This window comes from Prosopis cineraria, unplaced genomic scaffold (assembly GCF_029017545.1).
Source record: "Prosopis cineraria cultivar Desert tree isolate PC_DT_omini unplaced genomic scaffold, ASM2901754v1 PC5, whole genome shotgun sequence".
NCBI classification, from domain to species: Eukaryota; Viridiplantae; Streptophyta; class Magnoliopsida; order Fabales; family Fabaceae; genus Prosopis; species Prosopis cineraria.
Window position 1 is genome coordinate 40539844 of NW_026555336.1, and position 23675 is coordinate 40563518.

General features: G+C 34.7%; 2 protein-coding genes across 2 annotated transcripts; both read left to right on the top strand.

The window, feature by feature from the left end:
• The first annotated feature begins 9344 nt into the window (after nt 1–9344).
• On the top strand, nt 9345–13063 carry LOC129311894 (type IV inositol polyphosphate 5-phosphatase 9-like). The gene is made up of 8 exons (XM_054954380.1): nt 9345–9605; nt 9753–9931; nt 10266–10373; nt 10510–10864; nt 11164–11348; nt 11995–12103; nt 12330–12484; nt 12578–13063. Exons 1-8 carry the CDS (start codon nt 9585–9587, stop codon nt 12819–12821), a joined length of 1356 nt encoding a protein of 451 aa, XP_054810355.1. The 5' UTR covers nt 9345–9584; the 3' UTR covers nt 12822–13063.
• A 4338-nt stretch (nt 13064–17401) lies between these two features.
• On the top strand, nt 17402–20373 carry LOC129311226 (receptor-like protein kinase FERONIA). Its single transcript, XM_054953361.1, has one exon. It carries the CDS (start codon nt 17531–17533, stop codon nt 20138–20140), a length of 2610 nt encoding a protein of 869 aa, XP_054809336.1. The 5' UTR covers nt 17402–17530; the 3' UTR covers nt 20141–20373.
• Nucleotides 20374–23675: the final 3302 nt, after the last annotated feature.

Consider the following 23675-nt stretch of genomic DNA (forward strand, 5'->3'; position numbering starts at 1 on the left):
ATGTCTTCACGTACTGAATGGTTCACATTCTATTTCGTAGCCACATTATATGGCACGATGAATGAAAGAATGTGTGTAACACACACACACACACACACACACACTGTTTGCTTATTAATAAGTTTTTTAAAATGTGGAGTGATTCAGCTCTTTGAAACCTGGCATGTTTTTTTTTTTTGGCAAAAAAAAAGTCTGAAACCTGGCATGTTGGAAGTTCTATTTTTGGTAATGATCATGATTGGGTAGTATATATATGCTTTCACCCAGTGACAAATGGAGAACCTAATTATTAATTAGCCAAATGTGGTGATACATGCATCCTAAGCTCTTAGTGATAATTGCATACTGCAGATTAAGATCACTTCGCTATCTCTATACCTCTGAAAATAGCAACTTGTGCAAGTGGTCCTTGAGAGACAAGAACTAGAAGTTACCATGCTTCCCCATTTTTATTTTTTAACAAATATACATCCTTTTCCCATTTTGATGATCGGTGCATGCCAAGTAAATTTAATACCCATGTGTCAACTAACATAAAAGTTAATGATACGCTGTAACATATATTCTAGAGTTTATCGCGTAGTCCATCTCTGGTGATCAGTTTGTCTAAGTCATAATCCATTGTAAGAATAATAAGTATTAAGAACCGGAGACATAATTAAATAAATGTACAAAGAATATTAAATAATCCATTCATTTTTATTTCTAGTCCATCTCAAATTTTTATTAACCTGCTTCCAATACTTTCTCTATTTAATAATATAAGACATTTTTAAAATAAAGTGTTAAAAAATATAAGACATTTGAGCCTTTTAAGATGTAATTAATAAGATTTTTTTCATAAACACCCCTTAGTCTAATTGAGATACTTTATTAAGAAAATATGAACACTCTATTTTGTCTAGGCTTTGCAAAAAAAAAAAGACAAAATTAAAAAAAGCCCTTTTTAATAAAATAATAAAAAATAAAATAAAAATTAAATGAAAGAATTCCCACAATCATGCATTGATCTAAGTCTTCAGTGAGGAAGATCAATTAAAAATTCACAATCTCCAAATTTATACCTTAGTATAAGTCTTCAATTGAAGAAAGTCAAATGAAAATCTAATTCTCAAATTTGTGCCTTAATTTGAAATGGTAAAAGTCAAATAATTAAAGTTAATCATAAATTGTGATCTGTTGGAATTTTACCATTAAAAATGAAAGCCTTAATTTTCATCTATAAAAGAGAGAGGAAGGTGGTGGATGAAGAGAGGAAAAAAGGCAGAAAAAAGAGCTTGAGAAGAGAGTTTATTAAAAAAGTAGAAGATATTTTTCTCTTGCATCATCCCCATTCATGACAATATGAGGTTAGGAATAGATAAAGATGCCTTAGATAAAAAAATATCAATTGCTCATTATTCTATAATACCCTCAGAAAAGCCAATCCTCTCACTTGAAATCACATATGTGATCTTAAAAAATGTTACGGCTAAAGGGTATAGGATTAATAATGATTTAAATGATCCATTTGATTTACATTTTCCCACTTCAAAAATTCTAGTGTGCCATATATATATATATATATATATTTCCATGGGTGCCTTGTGCCTTATTGGTTCCTTTCTTCCCTCACTCTTTCTTTATTTTGTTTGTTTTTTTCTTTTTCTTTCCTTCCCCACCTCTGAATCTGATCTCGCTAAAATGTGTCAATCTTTTTTTTTTTTGGTCTTGTATGTGCATGCTTCCCCCATCTCTATATGCATATGTTTGTGTGTGCTTTTCATCCCTCTCTTTTTTTGGTTTTAATTCAATATTGCCTTCATTAATTTTGCTTCCTTTATTTTCGTCTTTTCCCTCTCTTGTTTCGTTTTCTATTTTTTCTTCCACCTCTCATTCAGCTTTAACCTCAAATATTTAAATCCAATTTTTTTACCCCAAGTGTAGCCTTTCATTCGCATAGGTAGAAGGAAAAATATGTGTGTGTGTGTGTGGGGTTTTGTTCTAACAAGCACACACGCACCCAAGCACATGTTTTGACCATTCACTTCTTTTGTAGTTGCTTATGGGATGTAAATTAAAATATTTTTTAAGATTGTTACAAAAGTAATAAAATCTCAAAGGTTTGATCTCTTACTTTGTTAATTTTTTTTTGAGCCACTTATATTATTGTATTCCCCTCTAATACATATTACACTAATACCTACTTTGAGACTTTTCTTGTGTATTTTCCTAAATAGTCATGCCGTGTGAAATTTTTAAAGTTTCTGCAGGGTAACTAGCAGATTGGCATGTTATGTGTAGTAATAGACTATTGTAGGCACGTCAATCATAATGCTTGATTGACTTGTTTAAAAATCTATTCTTAAAAAAAGAAGAAGAGATTTTTTGTTATAAATAAATAGATTAAAAAATAATTTATATACTATGTGAAATTATGAAATTCCTGCAGGTATAAAATAAATTAATTTCTATGTGAGATTATTTTGGAATCTCCTTATGAATTTCAATCTATTTTTTTTAAAAAAAATCTGTTCTCAAATAAAGGAATAAGTCTCTTTTATAAATTAAAAGATATAAATCCAATTGAAAACCCATTTTTTAAAAAATAAAAAATTTCTTTTCCAAAAAATGCTAACATACTAACACGTATTTTTACTCATGAATTATGTAGGCTTTGATTTCTCTAAAGGGTATATAAATCTTAGGGTTTTATTTTACGTCAAGTCCAACTTGTAAAAAAATTAAATTAAAATTTTCTCATTCTTTTATTTTGATTGTCTTATTTTGTTTCATTTAAGGCTATATTAATTTTATTTAATCATTTAGAGTAACTTTTTTATAGATAGGTGATGTGGGGTACCTAGCATCTTCCTCATACATAATTGACTCTCGAATTTTATTTTAATTATTATAGACTATTTATTTTTAAAAAGATTTTCATAATTATTATTTTTTAAATTTTCATATTGATTCCTATATTTAGTGATTTTTTTCAGAGAGATTACGATCCTAGTGTGACAATAAAGGTAAACAAATATAAAAAGGATGTATAATTTTGGATTAAGGGTAAAAATGCTTTTAAATTTTTTTGAAAAAGCACTGAATGCCCTTCCCTTTTAGTTATAGCAATTTGCCCCAAAACTGTAAAAAAGGGTGCAATTTTTTCCCATCGTCATCTTAAGTTTGCGTTGACTTTTAAACGAGATTGTTTGACCAAGTAAAATAGTAGGTGGCTCGTTCCTCGTGGATGACATGTCAAACCCAACTCACGCACCCATTCACCTTCTCATTCTCCACGTCAGTCTACCCATCCCCGCATTTCTCCAACCATGGTCTCCTCCTCCCAACCTAGTATTGAGATTCTCCGCCCATGCCGCCGTGAACTCGTGTACGTGCAAAATCAAAGTCAAAGACCTTGGAATCCATCTTCATCCTCTCGAGTCCAAATTCCCCCAACACCACCACCATCCCCGCTACCTCCATGATCACCATCATTGCTTTAGGTTTCATCCCTGCAAGTGGTGATTTTGCTTGATCCGCTTATCTACTAACTACATCTATGCAAAGATGGAGCAATCTCCCAACCTCATTAGAGTCAGAACTACTGCAAGAACTTGTAGCCACCATCCCAAAAGCAACGAACCAGATTCAATGAAACAGTAATAAAAATCAAAGCCAGAAAAAATCACTACTAAAAAAAAAAAAAGGAAACAATTGAATCAAAGAAAAATTTGTCGATAAACCACAAGAAGCGGGTGAAAACTTTAGTTTGGACCAGGAGCTTGTGTCGTTTCAGAAACAGGTCACAAACTAATTTCTATATCTCGATTCGACAAGTTACAAGTCTCGCAAGTGGCTCAAACTCCGGCGACCCTATCATCTTCAGTGACAAATTCCACAAATTGTACGTTCACCCCTTTGGTCCACCTTCTAGCGACCAAGTCCGATTGGATCCATTGAGCATTCTGTTGCGAGAAATATGAACCCACCAAACCCCAATGACATCCAGCATCATCAATCCGACCCACATCGGCTTTCGATTTGAACCCACCAAACTGCAGTGCCATTCGACCTAGCACCATCAATCTGAACCCACTAAACCCTAGTGCCATTCGATTTTCCTTCTGGGTTCTACATCTCGGAAGAAGAACTAGAGGAACAATAAGAAGAATAACTCACCATCTAGTTGAAGAAGGGAGTGTGGATCCATCAACTTTGGAGTCACAAAGCAGAAAACATGAACCTTCAGATTCAGATTTGAGTTGATTTGCTAACAAGAAATTGCGAAGATGGAGCTGGCCCAAGAAGGACGAAGATGGGAAGCATGACACCTGGATTTGTTTTTGTTTAATGTTTTAGAACATTCCAGGTGGTTGCCACCTGCCAAATAAGGGTCAAACAAACAGTTAACAAATAATGAGGTGAAATTGTTCCCTTCCTTAAAGTTTTAAAACAAATAGTTTCAATTAAAAGATAAGAATATTTAGATTTTAAAAAAAATTTTAAAATATTTTTGCCTTTTAATTTTATAATTTTAAAAATAATTAACTCACTCATTAAAATATATAATTCAATTAAAAATATTTTATAGTATTAAATAAAGGGAGTATGTGTTTTAGAGAGCTAGTAGAATATTAATATAGATTTAAGAAATAATGATAGGAAAATCTTTTAATTTAAGTTAAGTTTCAAGTGCTAAATTTTAAAAATTTATAATTTAATTTTTTAATTTTGTAATTTTGTTATGATGAATTTGTAAATTTTGTTTTAAATTATAACAAAAAAAATATTTTTTTTATTCTTCAACCATGTTAAAATTTAAAAAATAAGTTATAAATTCATCACAATATAGTTGTAAAATTAAGAAATTTAATTATAAATTTTTAAAGTTTGACATTTATGATCTAATTAAATTAATTAATCTTTTGGGACCTCTTTATCATTCTTCCTAGATTAAAAGAGATCATGGGGAAATAATTTTATTAGATTACCGTATGTTATATATCGTTCACAAACGACGTACTTAGCTTTGGTTGTTTTGGAAAAGAAATCGTGCAGTTTACTTATTTAAAATTGTAACTCGCAGTCTCGCATATTGCATGCATTATAACGAGATATGGTAAAAAGCTCATTTGAAAAGCTCAAATATAATTGTTGATGGATGTTGGGCAGTCACGTCGTGGTTTAACTCTACGTGAATATAGAATTTAAGAGAGGATCATATCCAAAAATATGGAAAAAAATTTAATCACAAAAAGAAAAAGAATTGTCATTAAAATAAAAATATAAACTTATTTTTTAATGAAATTTATTATTAATAATTGTCCGCAAATAAGTTTTGTTGTGATATTTTTTAAAGTGATGTTTCCAAAATTTTTAATAACCACCCCTGATGTCTTCAAGGTTCTGGCAGTAGCCAGTCCAAGCTTTCAAAGAAAACGAGAGAATAAATAATAGCAGCAACGGCCAATGAAATCGTGCCGGCATCCCCGGGGAGCTTTCCTTGTTTCTTTTCGTTTTTTGACAAATGGAAAGTCAAACTAAAGTAACTTTTTTCTAACTGCATTTATGTTGGCAAATAAATAGGTGGATTTTGCCTCTAGATATTTATTAAGAGAGGGGCATCATAAGCCGTGGCGTGAAGAGCGTGCGTATATGCAGATGACTTTTCAGACTCGATGCAACACATACATGGGAGCAGGTCATGCTTCATTCTATGTTTGTACACGTTCCCCAAACAATGCAGGGGAGGAGCTTTGCTTTCATCAGCTTAATTAAGATAAACTTATAACAGTAGTGAGAAATTATTCTATGGACATGGCTTATCAGAATTTAAACATAGAATGACAACTACGCAGCATAATACTAGCCGTAGCGCTGTCTCCATCTTTCACTCTGTTACCATATGCATATGGCTCTACCTTGTCCCCTGAGGGATGAACGGCCACTAAGTATACAGACTACAATTTATACATACGCGTGGCTTCTTGTATACATTTAATAATTAATTAATTAGTAGCCGATAGGGCACTTCCAAAACATTAGGCCTTGTTTAGAGATCGGAACCAATTTTCACTTGTTGCTCGCTCAAAAACAAATACGAGTAATTCAGGGTATGTTTGCTTTCTGTTTTTAAAAATAAAAAAAAAATTAAAGAAACTTTTTAAATAAGTGTTTGAATTTAATTGATTTCAAAATAAAAAAATGAAAACATTTTGAAGTTGTTTTCATTTCTTTTTTTTTTTGTTTTTAAAAAATACACTATATTTAATTATTAGAAAATACATTCAGCTTGACAAACTTTTATTATAAACCACCATCATTAATCGATTGCAACTTTCATTATCAACTTATTTTTTAATTTTACAATTGTTCTTAAATTTAATCAAATGGATTTTTATTTTATTTTGTGTTCAAAAGAAATTCTTAAAACTACATTATAAAAGTGAAAATAAAAAATGACAACAGAAATCAAAAGGCCAATCAGTTTTTTAATGGAATTTTTTTTAAACGTTCAGATATACGAGGATTAATCGGTGTACATGAATGAGTTCATATATATATATATATATATACACATGAATGAGTTCATGTATGTATATATATATATATATATATCCAAAAGTCATATATTCGCGTTTCATACTTTCATTTATTGATTGCATGGAGTTTAAAGAAAAAATCGTTTGGCTATGTCTAAGTTATCAATAACTTGACTCAACTTCTGAGATTCTATATGAAGAAGAAAATTGTATCTAAAGTTCATAACAAAAATAATCGCAATTTTTAAAAGTAGTAAACAATTCAGTACATGCACATTATATTGAAGGCCCGCATTATTAGAGATGAAAAGAAATCTCACATTTAAAAATTAAATTAGAAGATAAATCATGAATAACATATAAAACATGAAATGTGTTTAACAAAGTAGTTCAAATTTTTTTTTTTTTGGGGTAAAGCAGACCATCCTTAAGCAAATATTTAACATAAAGAATCCAACACACAATAATAATGAATTGCTTTAGCCAAGCTAGCCATGTTCATTCCATGCACATGAATTATAAATAAGGCATAAAAAGGGGATTATATTAAGAGGGAAAGAAAGCAAACTAATAAAGCAAACCCCTCCCGTTCACAAAGAAGCAACGATCATTTTCATTTTCGTCACTTATCGTATCACTCTTTATTCCTTCTCTAACTTTTTATTCTAAGGGCTTATTTGGTTGAGGAGGGGAGAGCAAATTTTAAAAAATTTCCCTTCCCCTCCACCTCCTCTCTCCTCCCCCTATCCCTTCCTCTCCCTTTTAACCAAACGCAGTCTAAGACCCGTGGTTTCTTAATTAAACTACATAGTGAAGGCATTTGTGAAGTACTCTATATATTGAAACTACTCTTGGTATGACTTCAAGGTTAAAATTTCTCCTTTTAATATATTGGTGTTCATACGCTCAATTTTTTTTATAATGAAATTTTTAGATAAGTTGGGTCTGAGAACTTATGACTTTTAATATTTTTGTTAATTTTCACTTGCAATTTTATTAAAAAGGGAGTCACTTAGTTGTTTTATTGACTAATTAAATGCATATTTACAAGAAAATAAGGAAATTAGGTCCCAAGGGCTTACCAGGGTTAGGGCATTTACCTCTAAATTCCAAGAGTGCTTATAAAAATGCTTACAAATTTCCTACTATTTGGTTAAGTTTTGGACAAAAATCAAATCAAGTCAAATAAATTGGTTCACCATTACTACAAAAAATGTAAATTAGTGAGAGAATTTAACAATTGATTATTTATTTCTCTCTAAAATACCAAATTAGTGAGAAAATTAGTGAGGGATATTGATTTCATAGCTCAACTTGAAATTAACGAGGAAAATAATAAGGACATATCAATCCCTCTCTAAAATAAGATAATTAGTGTGAAAAATAGCGAGAAATTATCAATTCCTTTTTAAAATAAGATAATTAGCGAGAGATTACTGATCCCTTTGTAAAACAAGATAATTAGCAAGGGATTTTATCCCTACTTAATTACTTAAATAATATATATTTAATTTCTCATGTAATGACTGTAGGTGTTTTTTAGTTTAATTGCCAAAAAAGAAAACATAAAGCTTGAAAGGTAGAAGGTCAAGAGTTCAAGTTTTGGCCTTGGCATAAACATTATGAATATGTGACATGGCAAAGAGCAAGTGACATGGCGTGAGGTGAACAATGATATGTCATGAGTTATCGCATATGTGGCGGGTGATTAGGCATAAGATAGCAAGTGACATGGTAGTTGATGAGGAACAAGGTTGCTAGCGACATGTCACAAGTTGACACACATATATGGGTGATGTGGCATCACCACTTTTAAATATATATATATATATATTAGCAAGGGATTAGTTTTTTCACTAAATTTATTGAATTTTAAATAGTATTAGCAAGGGATATGGCCCTCGCCAAAGATTAGCGAGTAAATAGAGAGAAAAATACAATCCCTCACTAAATTTAACAAGTCATTTTTTAATTACAAACTCAGCGAGAGACAAACTTTATTGCTAAAATGCAGTTTAGTTAGGAAAAATGGCATTTAGCTAAATTTCATTTTTCTCGTACACAAAAATTAGGCCATTGGGGTTTGATTTATTTTTAGAGGAAAAAAATTAATTTGGTTTGATTGGATGGAATTTGGATCTTAAGCTCATTCACTCAATGAGCGGTTTAAATTCACTCACTTAATGAATATATTATGTGTCTGTCATGTACATACTATTTAAAAAGTATTAAATCTCAACTTTTTAGTTGATTACAGCTTGTCTGATGAGTGTTTGATCATTGGGGGATTGTTTAAAATTTTTAGAGAGAAATACATCTTAATAATTTTTAATTATCGATAAAATTCAATAGTTATAATTGAAACAATAAACACAAGTCATCTAATGAATCTAAATTCATTTAATTATGTTTTTCTACATCTTTAAGATATGCAAATAATTATGTTATTTTTTTTAATAATTATTCATGTTTTTTATTTTAATATATTTTTAATAATTTTAAAATAATATATGTTTTTTATTCCCATGTCAGCTGCCGACTCATGAGCCAGCCAATCCGATCCAAATGTTACTCTCCACTTTTTTTCTAACTATTTCTTTGTTCTTTCTGCCGTGGACCACACTCCCACTTGTTCCCACTTCTTCCCCCGACTTCATTTTATTCCCTCAATTATTACCCATTTAGTCTTCTTATATATACCCCCCTTTTCTTTTGTTTAAACATCATTACTTTAATTCATCTCTGCTCCGTTTTTTTTTCTTTTTTGGTAAATACCGAAGAATTCAAATCAGCTATAAGACCCATGTTTTCTGCTCTTCTAGCTCCTATGATAAGACAAAATGTTTCCGAGCTATATAAATATATTGAATTGTATATGAATCAACTGGGTTATTGCGGCCAATGGTGTATCATATTTTACGTCACATTGAAAGTATTAAGCATTCCTCCTGCTCCTCAAGTTGCAGAAAGCCTTCCTCATCAGCATGATCATCATCTCTTCTGCGTTACATCTATTCATAGCCCTTTCATTTTACCCTTTCAGTGCTGTTATTCCTCGCCATGCTGACAAAGCAAGGAGAAGTAAGAATCTAACGCCCTCCCTGTTCCTCTCCCTCTCCCGCTCTCTGTCTCCTTCATCGTGCCCCTCGCTCTTAATTACGAGGTATCATCTCAGATATATAATCATTCAGTAACGTGAATTTGTGTGTTTATGTCATTTCTCTGAAGGTCATGTGGCCTAGATTAGTGGCTAGTAAGATATTGAATAAGCGATTGGGAAGCAACAACTTCGTGGCAGATTGTTCAACTAACCTGGAACCATTATTGGGCATCACAAGCATTGATGATCAGTCGACTCTGATCTCCAACACCAATCTTAACGATCTCAAGGATACTCAAAATTACAAGTAAGATTCCAAATATATACTCTCTTCTCAATTCAATAATCCTATTCCTAGCTAGCTACCTGGTATCTTTCAGAAAAAGCCGGCGCTACCAAATCTATTCTGGTTTGACACAGCTCTATGAATAACAGGTGGCAGTATTTCACTACTGCCTGTTTCAGCCTATATTTGATTTCTCTAGAAACCACACTGGGAATGACATCTTTAATTAGTGCACCCTTCATATTAATCTATGAAGGACTTGACTATATATATCTGGGCTATTTCTTTCGCTGCTATGCTTTGTTCCAATTCTAATCCTTTTTCTGATATGGTTTTGCTCTGATGCTTTTCATAGGATGTTTGTTAGCACGTGGAACGTAGGAGGGGTTGCACCGGATGAAGATTTGAACATAGAGGATTTGTTGGAGACAGGTGGCACCACCTGTGACATCTACGTGCTTGGGTATGCCCCAAAAAACCGCTTCTAAGATCCATATATGGGATGCACATGAAAAATTATGAAGAGATTAGCTGTTCTGAAATTATTATATGCTAATGTTTTGATGTCTTGGTTCCTCTTAATTATTTTCAATATCCAGGTTTCAAGAAACAGTGCCTCTTAAGGCATCAAACGTACTCGGATCTGAGAACAGGAAGATCTCCATGAAATGGAACTCGTTGATCAGAGAAGCTTTGAACAAGAGAATAAGGGATCGTAGGGATATGTGGAATAATGGTGAGAATAATAATAATATTAAAAATAATAAGGAGGAGGAGGTGGACATTCCAGCTCTGTACAATAAAATAGCCCCACAAGATTTCCAGTGTATCATTAGCAAACAAATGGTTGGTATCTTAATATCTGTGTGGGTTAGGAGACATCTCCGTCCATTCATTCAGCATCCAAGTGTCTCATGCGTAGGCTGTGGCATCATGGGCTGCTTAGGAAACAAGGTGACCTCACAGATGCAATAACCCCACTTCCCCAAAATGATCATCATAGTTTAATTTACACTTAAATACACGTTTATACTGGTATTGATACAGAACACAGCATTATATAATTGCACTTGGCGCTATGTGTTTTGATGTAATTTAAGGTTAATATGATGTCGCGTTTGCATATAGTTTATGCTGCATCAGTCACCACCAGTGTCTACATCAACAGAACTAATTCATCAGTTTACCCAATGAAAAGGAAATCCAAATTTTTATTGGTTAGCGCTAATCCCATTGTATATATATATTTGCAGGGTTCTGTGTCCGTACGATTTCAGTTACATGAAACAAGCTTCTGCTATGTGTGCAGTCATCTGGCTTCTGGGGGGAGAGAAGGAGATGAAAAGCTTAGAAACTCTAATGTGTCTGAAATCTTTTCCAGGACAAGCTTTCCGAGAGGCCCTTTGCTTAATTTGCCTAAAAAGATTCTTGATCATGAGTGAGTAGATAAAATTTTTGAAACCGTCCAAACCAATTTTTAATGACTCTTTCTGTTCTTTTCCCTTCTTTTCTTTTCTTTTTTGTTTTGTTTATTATTATAGGTTCCTTTCCCAACAAATAAAACTTGAATAAGAAGGTGGGAAATAAATAATATGTTATTTGCTTTAATTTTTTTGGCAAGTTGGGATATCTCATTAATTTGCTTAATCAACTCATTATTGTTCTTCTTTCAAAAAAAAAAAAAACTCATTATTGTTCTCCTACTTGAACTTGTATTAATATATAAGGCCGCCGAAACATTAATATATCCGTTCTTGGTTGGTTGTTCTGCTTGTAACTAACCTTTAGTTTAAATTATTTAATTTTGAAGAAGTTGGTAGGAAATTGTTTTGTTAATATAGTGGGTCTGTGAATTAGATAAACCGCCATTTTGAAGAGATAATTTTCCATCAGCTAGCAGCCTCTAGCCGTTAAGATTCATTATGTGTATAGTTTAAATCAGTTGAACTCATGGTAACTTGATAATTAATTCACCTTTAGTTTGAAGGTCACTCGCACTTAGCCTTTTAATTTGATACCTATCTTGATTATATTTTGCCTAGAGACGTATTTAATGCCCGCACTATATTCCTTGTCTGTTGCAGCCTGGTAATATTGCTTGGAGATTTAAATTATAGAATTTCTCTACCAGAAGAAACGACACGCTTACTTGTTGAAAGAGAACACTGGGATTCCTTACTAGAAAATGATCAGGTAAACAAATATACACGCCGACGAGGAAATTAAGTTAAACTCAATCTATATTATAAATATATGAAGTGCGAATATCCGAGCATATTTGACATAGCCCAGCTGTAGAACTTCAAAATTAATGGATCGTTTTTGTCTGTATCTGAATATTTTCCTATATTCCTTTGTTAGTGTCAAAGCTCTTAATTTAGTTTTCAAATTCTCTGACTTTCATGGATTGAAAATGAAGCTAAGGATGGAGCTAATGAGTGGGAGCATGCTAAGAGGGTGGCATGAGGGAACAATCAAATTTGCGCCAACCTACAAGTACTGTCTCAACTCAGACATGTACTATGGATGTTGTTACCATGGAAAAGGGGCAGAGAAGAGGAGAGCTCCTGCATGGTATATATATGAAGTATAATTAGGACACTACTAAGAATATAACTATGACTTGATTATTATTCTGTGCTTAATTATGCGCTGTTCATTAATCAGGTGCGATCGGATAATATGGTATGGCAAGGGTTTGAAGCAGCTTCAGTACACGAGAAGTGAATCAAAGTTGTCAGACCACAGGCCCGTGAAGGCAATGTTCAGAGCAGAAGTGAAGGTTATACCAACACTGAAGAACTTGCATAGCCTGCTTCTATCAGAGAGATTTGAGCAGCTTAAATCCCACATTCAAGTTTCCACCCCTGATGAGTTATTATGTAAAAAGCAATCAAGCTTCCGGTTATAGAGCAATTATTTGTGTGATTACGTACATGATTAAATTTTTAATGCTATATATATTCTGAAAAACTTAAAAAAAATGGGGCAAGAGAAGAGGAGAGAGTGGGAGACGAAGAGGAGTAAATTGTCAATGCAGGGGACAGATGATAATATAATTATAGTTTTTCTTTGTTGATGATGTATGGCGAAGTTTAGCTGCTTTATTATTTTATAGATCTAGTTTTTTTATCCAAGGTTAATTGTATTCCACGCCCTGGATTCTCGGATACTAATTAAATTGTTCATTATGAAATAATCAAACTTTCTATGTGTGTAGTTAGTGCATGTATATATGGTATTAACAAATTTCAACCTTCTAATTGAAATTAACTATACTCCTTTTTATTTGTAAAAGAAACTATTACTTTTTACTTATTTTTTTATATTAGTAAAATCAGCTATTTCAATAAATATTTATTACACATTTATTAAATCATCTCTCACAATTTATTTTAATTAAAAATAATTAATACATGTTTATATTGATTAACATTTGATATTTTAGTCTAATTTTTTATTTTTAAATATAATTATTATGGTTAATTAATTTTTTTAAACTTTGTAATATAATTATATATATATATATATATATATAGAAACGGAGGGAGCAAATGTCTTGGATTAGATTCTTTCATCTGATCATGCATGGACCTTCAGTATTAATCAAATTAAAGAATGAAATATCCTGGGTCCCACTCTCTTCATCTTCAAGTCATGGATCGCATTTAATTAAGGGGTTTCAAACTACAGACAATATAATATAAGCAATAATTGGGCAAGTTGGGCGAGGACAATGGTCATCAGCCCTAGTGATCACGCGCATGCTAATGCATCAGAGCAACTGGAAAAAGGAACACCACCCTCTCTTGTCCTCTGTGCAAGTAAAGAGCAAATTTAGATAGATTTTCTTTTTTCATTTTTAATGATATAATAAATCGATGATGATACTAATGTTCTAAATTCTTCAGGGGAAAAATTAAATATAGATAAATCTGAATGAGCTGAAGTTGAAGATATCATTTTATAAATGCAACTTGCCAGAAGAAAATAGTATGGTGTATTGGCCGATAAAATTTAAGGCGCGTGCAAATCCTTGTAGACTGAAAACAAATTTTTTTTTTTTTAAAAAGGCTGCCAAAGGAGGTATGATCTGTTACTGTGATCGATGCTACATTTGCTTGTTGAAATATTTATTTATAAATTTATATTAATTAATAAGTTTAAATAAGTTTGTCTTTGTAATTTTAAGTGAATCGTAATAAGTGAACCACATAAGTGAATCTAATGGGTAGAGGCCTAATTTACAACCTATAGTCGTCAATTATTCTCTATCTCTTAACTGACCGGATCAAAAATAATGTGAGATAATTTATTTATTTATTTATTTATTTATTAAAGCGATTACTGATTTGATCCATGTAAGTCGATCAATTGATAACCACAAATACACGATAGTTTTTTCACTTTTTTCATTATTTTTGAACTTTCTGCAAACTACAAGTATCCGGTGGATTATGCATTTGCCTACATTTGAGATAATCAAGATATTTCAAGCAGTCATGAATTCTTTAAATATATACACATTATACTTTATTTAAATTTTATTTAATTTATATGAATTGAGATACTACAATTAATACTGCATCCAAGGATTATGAATCACTGGCGCACGCGGGAGAACCTAATATATCCAACCCAATTAACTTGCTTCACAACGCCAGCATTGTCTTTCAAAAGTCCGTCTTCAATTGCCACGCGGACAACTAGCTTGAATTATGTATTTATATGAAACATGAATTATGTGTATATCTTGCAATCATTGCTCATTTGAATTTGGTTGTCTGTGGGACTGTAAGTGTTTGAATATTGATTTAAAGGGCGATTTGATCGATCGGATGCGAGATTGGCAATATGTTGAAATGTGCCGTCGGAGAAGTATTGAATTGATTACAAACTTGCCGCTTAATTAATTAAGAACTCAGTCACGCTAACTCAAGCAGGTTTGGATAATAATTAATGAGAAGCTTGCAGCCAGAGTTGGTGGGAAGAATCATGTTGGTGTTGGCCAGGGTGATGAAGATATGACAGAATGAAGAGGAAATAATGCTGCGCACCTTTGGCCACATTTCGTTGTATCAATTGATGGCATGCTCTACGAGCGCAGCATCACTAGTTGGCTCCGTGGCTTACAAATACTGACTCTTCATCAGCCATTCTCAACAGCTCTCTAACCACTTCGCTTTCTAGATACTCAACGGGATCTCAAGCCTTCTCTCATCCTCAGTTCGTCTTTTAAAACGTGTTCTCATCCCTATCATCGCCTCCCATTCTCACCATTTTGACGCTGCTTAGGCAATAACTGTGACGAGTGGCTTCTACGAGGAGGTGCAAGTTTAGCTTGCATGTCTGGTTTGGCTGGTTCAGGTTAATTGGGAGAGCAAGAAAGATCCTTCAATCTTGCGATCCTCGGGGCTCGTTAAACAGGATCATGGATGCAGCTGGAGGAAGTTGGCTTGTGGACATTCTAGGACCCGCTCACAATTAACCTGTCATTGCTACCTTAGTCGGCCGCAGCTCTCATGCAGGCTTGAATTGATCTCCGAGTTCAAGTTAACTAGTGAAACTAGTTTTAACCCAAAACTAGTAGGTATGGAATGCGGGCATTGGATTGCAGCCATCATTAAAACAAAGCCCAAGTCATTGAGGCTGGGCAGGGCATGACTATGGTCTATGGGCCGGGATTGTGACAAAGCCTGGAGTCATGTTGGGGTGTGATTTGAAAAAGATCTCTCTTTGTTGACTCCGCGTCACCACTAGTCCTCGTTTGATTTCCTTCTTGCATTTTCCAACCACCCAAAAAAAGGAATTCTTTTTTCTTGTAACAACCTTGCTTTTTCTTAAATTATTGGACTCGCCTCTCTAATATTAAAGCCTTTCCTATGTTGCATGTCAATTGTCAATTCACTTTTATTGAAAACTGACTCTGCTTCTCCTTACCAGTCCGCGTTGTTGACCAACAAGGAGCGACAAGATGTTGTTTGTATACTGGTTGGGGTTGCTACTATGACTGCCAGAATCTTGTTGAATTATTGTTTATATTTGAATATTATTCTTATTTCTAATTCTAATATGCCCACTGTAAATTGTAACAGATAATGTAGAATCTTCATTAATATCAGTAGTGAGGGCTGTGGGAGAAATGCTTGCGCTGGTATAGGATTATTGTTTGCATGATTAAAATTAGTGTCGTATGAATACTGGAAAGCACAATTCTTGAAGGTGGTGCAGTTTGTCTTATGCTATACACTCACTGAACATATTCATTACTCAGCAGCCTTGGATTCGGAATGATTACTCAATGTCCCTTGATAATTTTCCAAAACCTTGCATGTATGACACGCTAGGATTTTAGCCTCTCTGAATTAAAGAAGTGAGAGCTTTGAAATCTAAGTCCATGAGGTGACGAAACCGTACAAAGAATCATTTCATCGATCCTCCTCATGTACATGCTTCCATTTCGTATGTTAGATAAACAACCACTACCACCACCTGCAATTGACATAATCTGTCCCCATGGATTCTCCACAAAAACATTAACAAGATGCTACATAGTAAACAACGAACCTCTATATATAGCTAAGTGTTATCGACTTCATAGAAGTCTGAGAAGCAAGAATTATAGAAGATGAGCAGCTGCTCGGGAAAATTGTTCAGCTCGGGAAGGAAGTGGAAGAACAAATTGATTAGTTTCGGGAGGAGAAGGTTGAGTAAATTTTTAGGGAAAGTTGGCAAGTTTGTGATATACACGAGCGTCAGACTCGGTTTGTGATGCCAATAGAGTACCCATGCCATGGCATCTTCCGAGGGCTGTTGAGCATGTCTAATGACAGGTGTGGCAACTCTATTCAAGGCCCATCGCCATCTTTCTCATCCAAACAGACGTCGCCAACGGCTCAGCCTTCCACAAAACTTCTCTTCCTTCTCGTCATTATCTTCTACCCAGATTTCCATAAGCATTAAGCAATCAGGTTTGTGTATATTTTTGTAATTGCAACCATCGGAGAAAGTTTTCTCCTGTCTCTGTCCTTTGTTATATAGCTAAAATGCATCTTTTAGATCTCATCAAGTAGCAGCATTTCAACTGAATTATGGAGTTACTACTTATCATTATTAGTATTTTCACAGTATTTCCATTTTGTATTGGACAGATTTTTTTTCTTTATTCGTTAGGTGATCATACGCTTTAATTATAATCCATTCCTCCTTTCCATACATCCGGCAGCGAAGGACAAAAAACACTCGTCTCTGTATAGCTTTTACCGTGTTCAACTTTGGGTGCATCTGAACGCTTCCGTAACGAAATTTCACACTACAAATTAAACTGACCTGATAAACTATTAAAGATATTTCAAGACCGCTAGTACAGGTCTAAGTCAAGCACGCCAATCTAATCAACCTAGTGTTATAAGCGAAAGGCAAAAATTAAAGCACTTCTCCGCGTCAGTCAGCTTTGTTTAAGCATTATTAATAGAGAAACGACGAGCAAAAGAAAAAGCATGCAGCTTTAGAGTGAGAAAGCAAATTAAAGAAAAAGATGCCCCGTAGCCTCAATCATTCGTCTTAACATTGAAAGACCCTCTTTGCTTGGACCTCCTCAAATCTGCAATCCCAATAACCATGGTGATGAACTTGAGAAACATTGAAAGACCAACCGTCTGCTTCTCTCTTATCTTCTTCTTCTTTCACTCTCAACATCTCTTCACCATCCCGGTCACTTCCTACAATCCTGCAGATGATAAGCTTGCCATCAACTGTGGCTCCTCGGACAATTCAAACACCACTTCAGATAACAGAAGATGGATACCAGATGACGATTCCAAATTATTTTCCCTTGGCCAAGACAGCCAGACCTCAATCGCTGCCGTTGCAGTTCCGATTCCTCCTGAACTGGAGGAAGTTCCTTATGCCACGGCACGCCTGTCTCCTTCTGAATTCACCTATTCCTTCAAGGTCACTGCTGGCCAAAAGTTTGTTCGCCTCTTCTTTTACCCAGCTCAATATGCCAAATTTGATCGTTCCAATGCTCTCTTCTCCGTTAAAGCAGGACACCACACCCTTCTTAAGGACTTCAATGCTTCACTGACCGCTGATAACGATGATGATGTCGAAGAATCAACAGTGTTCAGAGAGTACTGTATCAACGTGGAACCTGGTCACAGGCTAAAAATCACTTTCACTCCCAGCAGTGATCATCCAGACGCCTACGCGTTTATCAATGGGATTGAGGTTGTGTCCATGCCCGCCGATCTTTATTACAAAAAAGCTGATGGCCCAGCGCTGAAGCTAGTTGACAAGAGTAATCAGATTCAAGTTGATTACAACGCTGCTCTGGAGATGGTGTACAGAATCAATGTTGGTGGGGATGAGATTACAGCTAACCAAGACACTGATGGTATGCTTCGCTACTGGCATAACGAAACTGGTTATGGCGATGCGGTGATGGGAACCTTGCAAAATCTAAATGATGATTATGGTAGAAAGCTGATATACCCAGTTAATCTTCTTAAAGACGCAGCACCAAAGGAAGTCTATTTAACTGCACAGACCTCTAAAGATACAATGACTTGGGAGTTTAAAGTGGACTCAATGTTTGCTTATATGATCAGACTCCACTTCTGTGAGTTGGATCAGAACGTCCAGGAGGAAGAAAGAGTCTTCCAGATATTCATAGCTGACACTTTGGCTGAGTCTCATGCCGACGTGATTGGTTGGGGGGAAGATAGCCGAGTTCCTGTTTATAAGGACTATGCTGTTTTCTTGAAGAAAGGAAACTTGAAGAGGCAGAACCTTTCAATCAAGTTGCAGAGGCTCCGAAAAAGCAAGTACGATGTCATATTGAATGGGATTGAAATTTTCAAGATCATTGATGGTAGAGACAATCTTGGAGGGCCCAATCCAAATCCAGACCCAACTTCTTCACCAAGCAACCCATCAAGAACCTCGAAGAAAAATACAAAAACTCCCATGATGATTGCCATTGCGTGTGCAGCTTTAGGTGTCATTGTACTCTCTGTCATCAGTTTCTTAATTTTTCGGCGAAGGACCAGAGGTTCAGAGAACAGGACAGCTAAGAAATCATTGGATTTGTGCCGTAACTTTTCCATTGCAGAGATCAGAGCTGCCACCAACAACTTCGATAGACTATCAATCATTGGTCATGGAGGATTTGGTGAAGTCTATAAAGGACATATTAACATGGGCGGGACATCAACCCCTGTCGCCATCAAACGCCTCAAAGCAGATTCAGAACAAGGGCACGATGAGTTCCAGACGGAGATCAACATGTTGTCGCAATTTCGCCATCCTCACCTGGTTGATCTCATTGGGCAGTGCTATGATGGCAAGGAGATGATCCTGGTCTATGAATTCATGGCCCGCGGGACCCTCAGAGACTATCTTAACGAATATGTTAAGCAGCCGCTTTCGTGGAGGCGAAGGCTGGAGATCTGCATCGGAGCAGCAAAGGCGCTGCTCTATCTTCATAGCAACACTGGTGAGGACAAGCAAACAGTGATCCACCGTGATGTGAAAAGCACAAACATTTTGCTAGGCGAGGATTGGGTAGCTAAGGTTTCGGATTTCGGATTGTCCAGGATCGGGCCAGATGGGATGTCCAGGTCTCATGTTACCACAGCCGTCAAGGGCAGCATCGGGTATATAGACCCAGAATACTGCGAGAGTCAGCAGTTAACCCCGAAATCTGATGTTTACTCCTTCGGTGTGGTTTTGCTTGAAATTTTGTGTGGAAGGCCACCCATACTTCGAAGCGTGGGGAAGCAGCAGGGACACATAGTGGAGTGGGTTAAGAAATGCCACGAGAAGGGAGAGATTGGGGAGGTGGTTGATCCATTTTTGAAGGGGAGCATAACACCTCGGTGTCTGAATAAGTTTGTTCAAATAGCATTGGCTTGTCTGTGTGAAAATGGGAAGCACCGGCCATCGATGAGGGATGTAGTGAGGGGCTTAGAGACTGTGTGGAAGATACAAGGGAGCACGGAGGATGAGATCCCGAGAGATGATGGGCAGCCAAAGAGTGAGGACAAGACCACTCTGACCCGATTTACAAGAGATGAAGAAAGTGGAGTGCAACTCTCGACTTCAACCGGATCCATCACGACGGATCAGTCCAGGTGCAGCAGTAAGGTAACCATCACAAGTAGTGAAGAGGACCAAGCTTTGGTTCCTGCAGGGGTGTTCTCTGAGCTTGCCCATCCGACGGCACGATAACTTGATAAGGTACTGATGGATTCTTCATTCCCATTCATCCAACAAGTCAGTGTGTGTGTGTGTGTGTGTATATATATAGAGAGAGAGAGAGAGTATGCTGTAAGTTGAACAGGGTATTGACATCCCCTGGCCTTTTGGATTACGCTCAAGCTCATCCTTCACCTAGCCTCTGCTAATGGTTATAAGTCACAGTTTCAAGATCAATCGTGCAGTTGATTCGAACTAATTAGAAATTTCACGACTAGAGATGAAGAAAAGGCCTTTCTTAAAGATAAAAAGTGGCAACCAGCGAGGTTCAAATTCTAAAAGTAGATTAACACCTTTAGACCCACAATATCACTGTCTGCATTGCAATTGGACATGCCCGTCTCTTTCTTATGCTCATATCCCTTTCATAATTTTGAAATCAAATTGTTGCCCATAACAGGCATGCACCCTTCTGCTGCGGGTCTGAGTAAATAGTATCCGAATTATTAATTGGAGGCTCCTTCCGAGAGTCAGCCTCAGGCTAATATTTACTTGTCAGATTTTGAGAGAATCTTAAGTTTAAATGTTCAAAAGAGCTAGAGTCATTAATTCATGGAATCAAGAAGCTGTTTGTATCCGCGTAGATCCGAGCATGAGGGAAAAGTGGAATTTAGATTTTATTAGGCATTGAGTGCGTGTACTTTTGAATCATTAAAATTTAAATTAATAATTTTAATAAACTCACTCATTTATTTATCTTTAAGTTAAGTATGGATTTAAAATTATTAATCTAAATTTTAATGGTTCAAATTGTACAAACACTCAATAACTGTATTAAATATACTCATCAAACCCAACATTAGGAAAAATGAAAATCAAAAGGGATGTAATAATTTATTACATGCTGATGGCAGAATATTGGAGATGGGCTTTTAGTAGGGGCGTTCACGGAACGGGACGGGATCGGGACATCGCTGTCTCATGTCCTGTCCTAAAAAAAAAATCGAGACTGAATTTTGATCCCTTGTCTCGTCCCGTCTCATCCCATTCAGAGTTGGGATGGGATCGAGACAAGATCGAGGCATCTCACTATTCCGATAAATAGAATAATATTAGAGAAAGATCTGAATAATAACATTCATTAAAATTTTAAATCATATAATTTATTAAGTTTAAAATTTATTAAAATTTTAAATCATATAATTTATTAAGTTTAAAATTAAAACAACACAAGTACATAAATTACAACAATTTAAAATTAATTATTGAATTATATTAATCATAATTACACATTATAATAGCAAATACAAGTTATCTTTTTGCTATAAGAGTAACAACAACAGGCAAGTCAAGCACAACATCAAATCATTGTTCTTTTACTTTAGTAGAGATGTACTAAGCTAATTACTCTTCTAAAAATAAAGCAAGAAATATGTTATAAATAAAAGTTATTAAATAGATAGATATAAGAATAAATTATATTAATATATTTAATAAATTATAAAAAAGATATCGTCATGTTTACTCCATATTATTAAAATTATTAATATAAAAAAATTTTGTTTTAAATAAGAATTACAAGTATTGAAATTATAATTAATATAAGTATGAATTATATTAATATAATTAATATATTTAAAATAAAAAATAATATATATAATATTCGAGACAGGATGGGATGTCTCGATGATAATCTCGTATCCCGTCCCGTCTCGAACCTCTTTTTTATCCCGTTCCATAAAGTCTCGTCTCAATTATTTTTGGATCGGGACAAGACCCGTCTTGATATGATCTAAACAATACCAAGCTAATCGAGATGGATCTAAACTGAATACTCTTACCTTTTAGACAAATCTTTCACAGTGACATTTCTCCAAACAAATCACTCGAGTTTCTCCGCTTCAACCAGCCCTCTTCAACATAACTACCGTAAAGATATATTTTTTTCCTTGAATTTTTAATTCTTTTTTATTTAAAATAAATGATAAAAGTAAACAAATTAATGATGGTATTGAATAATCTAGTATAAAAGTTGCCAACTGTTGGAAAACGGAAAACAGCTGGTTGAACGTATATCAGAAACACCTTGAACTTGTTTTGCTCTGAAAATTAACTTTTGCAAATCCAAAATATGGTTCCCCCCAACTCAAGATGACGAGCATATGATGAAAGACTAACACAGTCCATAATGATATGTATTAATTGCTAAGCAAAGAGAAGAAACGAGAGAAAAGAAAAGGCAAGAAAGATTAATACACAAGAACGTGGAACAGAGACAAAACTTAGTACGTTACAAGACGTCAATACTAGAATTTCCATAAAATACTAGAGTGTAAGAGAAGAATATCAGAGGCCTCCTAAAAACTTCGGCCATCAAGCTAGGGTTAGCTTGTTGAAATTCAAATAATTGCTATAAAGAAAAATAACCATTATCGTCTTTATCGATCTCTGCCATTCGACCTTGGATTTCTTTAGGTGAAGTTGCCCTTAAGGCTTTGAGGGCTTCTTCAAACTCTGTCAGCAATATTTTTTTGTCATTATTCATATCAAAACGCTTGAATATACGTTCACATTCTGCACTAATATTCGATGCGTCATCGGCCATTGTAATGTAATTTTGTTATAAGGTTAATTCATAAATTTGATACATCACCAAGCAAGGACTCATACAGTTAACATATTCAGAACAAAGAGGAAGTGCCTCTTGACCTGGTCTTCCCCCTTCATCATCGGATCTCATAGGAAATTTTCATGAACAGGCAATAAAATTCACAACTAGGTCTGTATCTGGTCAATTTTAGATTTTTTTAAATTTAAGAATTGTTTAGTTCAAGGGTTTTGAGAGGGAGGGGAGAGGGTCCCCTTCCCTCGTTTGCTTGACAATTTTTGGAGGGGAGAGGAGCCAAAATGCCCTTTCCCTCTCCTTCTGCTTTAATTACTTTCCTTTAAATTGAGATGTTTTTGGGGGGGAGTTAAAATTTTTGAGTGATTTACACTTTGATGCTTGGTAATATTTCTTAAATACCTTTTATCATGTTTTTTCACATGTCTCGATTTCTTGTCGGCTCACCCAGATTCATCTCTGTGTCGGCACTTACTCCATCATCTCACTGTGATCTTCGAACTCTCAGCATCATGCTTTTCCCGTAAAACATCATCTCTCTGTGTCCTGAACTCATTGCATTTCTTGATTGCCTCGTGAGCAAGTACCTTCAATTGATTGACCCAACTCTACAAGTTGGACTTGGAGCTTGACGCTCCACCATGATGACTTTAATAATTGGGTATCAAATGAGCACCTGGGGGAGGTTTTCTTTCTTTCTTTTTTCCCAAGACCAGGAAAGAAGCTTTTTAATTGAATGAATTTTATTTTACAAATGTTAAATTATATAATTAGCTTATAATTAAATTTGAGGAAGTTTAATGGGTTTTTAGGAAAAAATAGTTTTATAATTAAATTTTACTTTATATAAGGAACAAATTTTAAAAAAATAAGATAATATATAAGGACATAATAGTAAAATATTTATTAAATTCCTTTCTCTCCCCTCCTAAATCAAATAAGATA

What these genes read in the sequence shown, in the direction of transcription:
- LOC129311226 (XM_054953361.1), top strand. Translation starts at nt 17,531, where the DNA reads ATGGTGATGAACTTGAGAAACATTGAAAGACCAACCGTCTGCTTCTCT.
- LOC129311894 (XM_054954380.1), top strand. Translation starts at nt 9,585, where the DNA reads ATGCTGACAAAGCAAGGAGAA. An exon ending in AAGGATACTCAAAATTACAA is followed by an intron (nt 9,932 to 10,265) that starts GTAAGATTCCAA and finishes TGCTTTTCATAG; the next exon opens with GATGTTTGTTAGCACGTGGA. An exon ending in TGTGACATCTACGTGCTTGG is followed by an intron (nt 10,374 to 10,509) that starts GTATGCCCCAAA and finishes TTCAATATCCAG; the next exon opens with GTTTCAAGAAACAGTGCCTC.